Raw genomic sequence first — 1,862 nt, forward strand, 5'->3', positions numbered from 1 at the left:
TGGAAAGGAGAGAGACATGGAAAATGAATGTTGACAATGTTTGTGATCATTTTAGCCTCTTCTGCATGTCCAGATCATTAATAGTAACAATCAACTGATTCTTATGCATTACACTTTCAAAAATTATTGATGCTGCAGCCCACTGACATGGTTTGAAATCAATATATTATCCAATTTGTGACCCCCCACAGGGCTTAAAAAGCACCTAACTAGATCATGAAAATCCCCAAAATCTGGGGGGGTACCCCCCGAACCCCCCTAGCATGTTTGGACCTCGGTATTTTGGAAATCCTGGATACGGCCCTGCACACATCCTGTCATGTTCTCAGCTACAGTTGGGATACCTTTGATAGCATGTTACTCTCATGTTGGAACATAATGACCATCATTCATCAGCAGCCAGCAGGCGTACCTTGAGGGTGATGCAGCAGTCGGGGTTCTTCCTCTCCAGGTAAACCTCGATGATGAGATCTCCAGCCTGAGACAGCTGCTCGCAGAAACAATCCCCGTCAAACTTTATTAATATTAAACTCCATTAACTCTCTCCTCGAACTATATTAATAATAAATTATCTTTCTGCTCACAAAAAATAATTTCCTCTCGCAGTCCTTCAACATTTGTAATCATTTTACCCGTGGGGGATTAGGGCCAAACATGAATCTGATTGAGATCTGACTATGAGTTAAATATAAACTGACTGACATTTATTTTGACTTTTTTTTCAGAATTTTGACTTTATCTCAAAATCTGATCTTTCTTTTTTCCTACCTAGACCTAAAATTGAAATTCCCTTTCGGTCAGATCTCAAAACATTTCTCACGCCCTAATCCTCTTTCGTAATCCAAACAACATTTATCAACACATTTTTACTAATGTATTCAAAACTGATCATAAATGTATTTATAACTACCTTATTAAAATGAGCTCAATTCAAACTGATTATCAGATAATGATTCATTTATTAGGGACTAGTTTCTAAATATTTACATTATAATTAGCAACTTGTGACTTATGCTAAATTATAACACCATAATTACAAAATGGATAAGTGATTGAAAACCATCCTTTAACTTACATATAACAAATGTATCATCAGTGTATTACTAATGTATAAATGACTTCAACCGACTTACTAGGAAATTATTACAACTCTTGTTTAAATTAAGATATAACAACTAACTCACTCTTAACTCATTATTAAATGTGGTTTTATATATTAATATCAGGCACCTGCGTGTCCTTCCAGGTGGTGATGAGGCTGACCTCCAGCTCGATTTGCGTCTGATGCTCCTCGTCGATCTGAAACAGGAGCAGTGTTCAGCCCATCCTTACAACCCAGGTTAGATCGAACCACGCCACCTTCACATTACAAAGTGTTGGAAAAACAACACAGGTTCAGGTTTCAGGACAAAGAGGAGGGTCGTACTCACATCGAAGACGTGCAGGTAGTTGTCGATCAGATCCTCCACGATCTTCACCTCGTGCTCGCCCTTCCCGTGGGTCTGGAACAGGCTGGGGGCGAACAGCAGCGACAGGTTCTTGGTGCACATCTGGTTCAGATCGGCACACTTCTGGACCCTGGAACCGGATCGGAGAAGAACCGTGAATCAATTGCAGTGTTTTCAGAAGCTCAGCTGGTAGCTTTATTAGAAGGAGACGATGATACGGTACGGCTCGATGATACGCTACGGCTCGATGATACGCTACGGCTCGATGATACGGTACGGCACGATGATACGGTACGGCTCGATGATACGGTACGGCTCGATGATACGCTACGGCACGATGATACGCTACGGCTCGATGATACACTACGGCACGATGATACGGTACGGCTCGATGATACGGTACGGCACGATGAT

The 1,862-nt window shown here is 41.3% G+C and overlaps 1 protein-coding gene across 1 annotated transcript; it reads right to left on the reverse strand.

Annotated features, from left to right (window-relative positions):
* Positions 1–378: 378 nt before the first annotated feature.
* LOC104964350 (arf-GAP with Rho-GAP domain, ANK repeat and PH domain-containing protein 3-like) lies at positions 379–1,578 on the reverse strand (the record flags this gene model as incomplete). Its single annotated transcript, XM_010793093.1, has 3 exons — positions 379–487; positions 1,231–1,299; positions 1,431–1,578. Coding segments are annotated over 3 exons (319 nt in total), but the record flags the coding sequence as incomplete, so codon positions are not given.
* Between the last annotated feature and the right edge of the window lie 284 nt (positions 1,579–1,862).

Source organism: Notothenia coriiceps, unplaced genomic scaffold (genome assembly GCF_000735185.1).
Source record: "Notothenia coriiceps isolate Sejong01 unplaced genomic scaffold, NC01 NC01_scaffold00037169, whole genome shotgun sequence".
NCBI classification, from domain to species: Eukaryota; Metazoa; Chordata; class Actinopteri; order Perciformes; family Nototheniidae; genus Notothenia; species Notothenia coriiceps.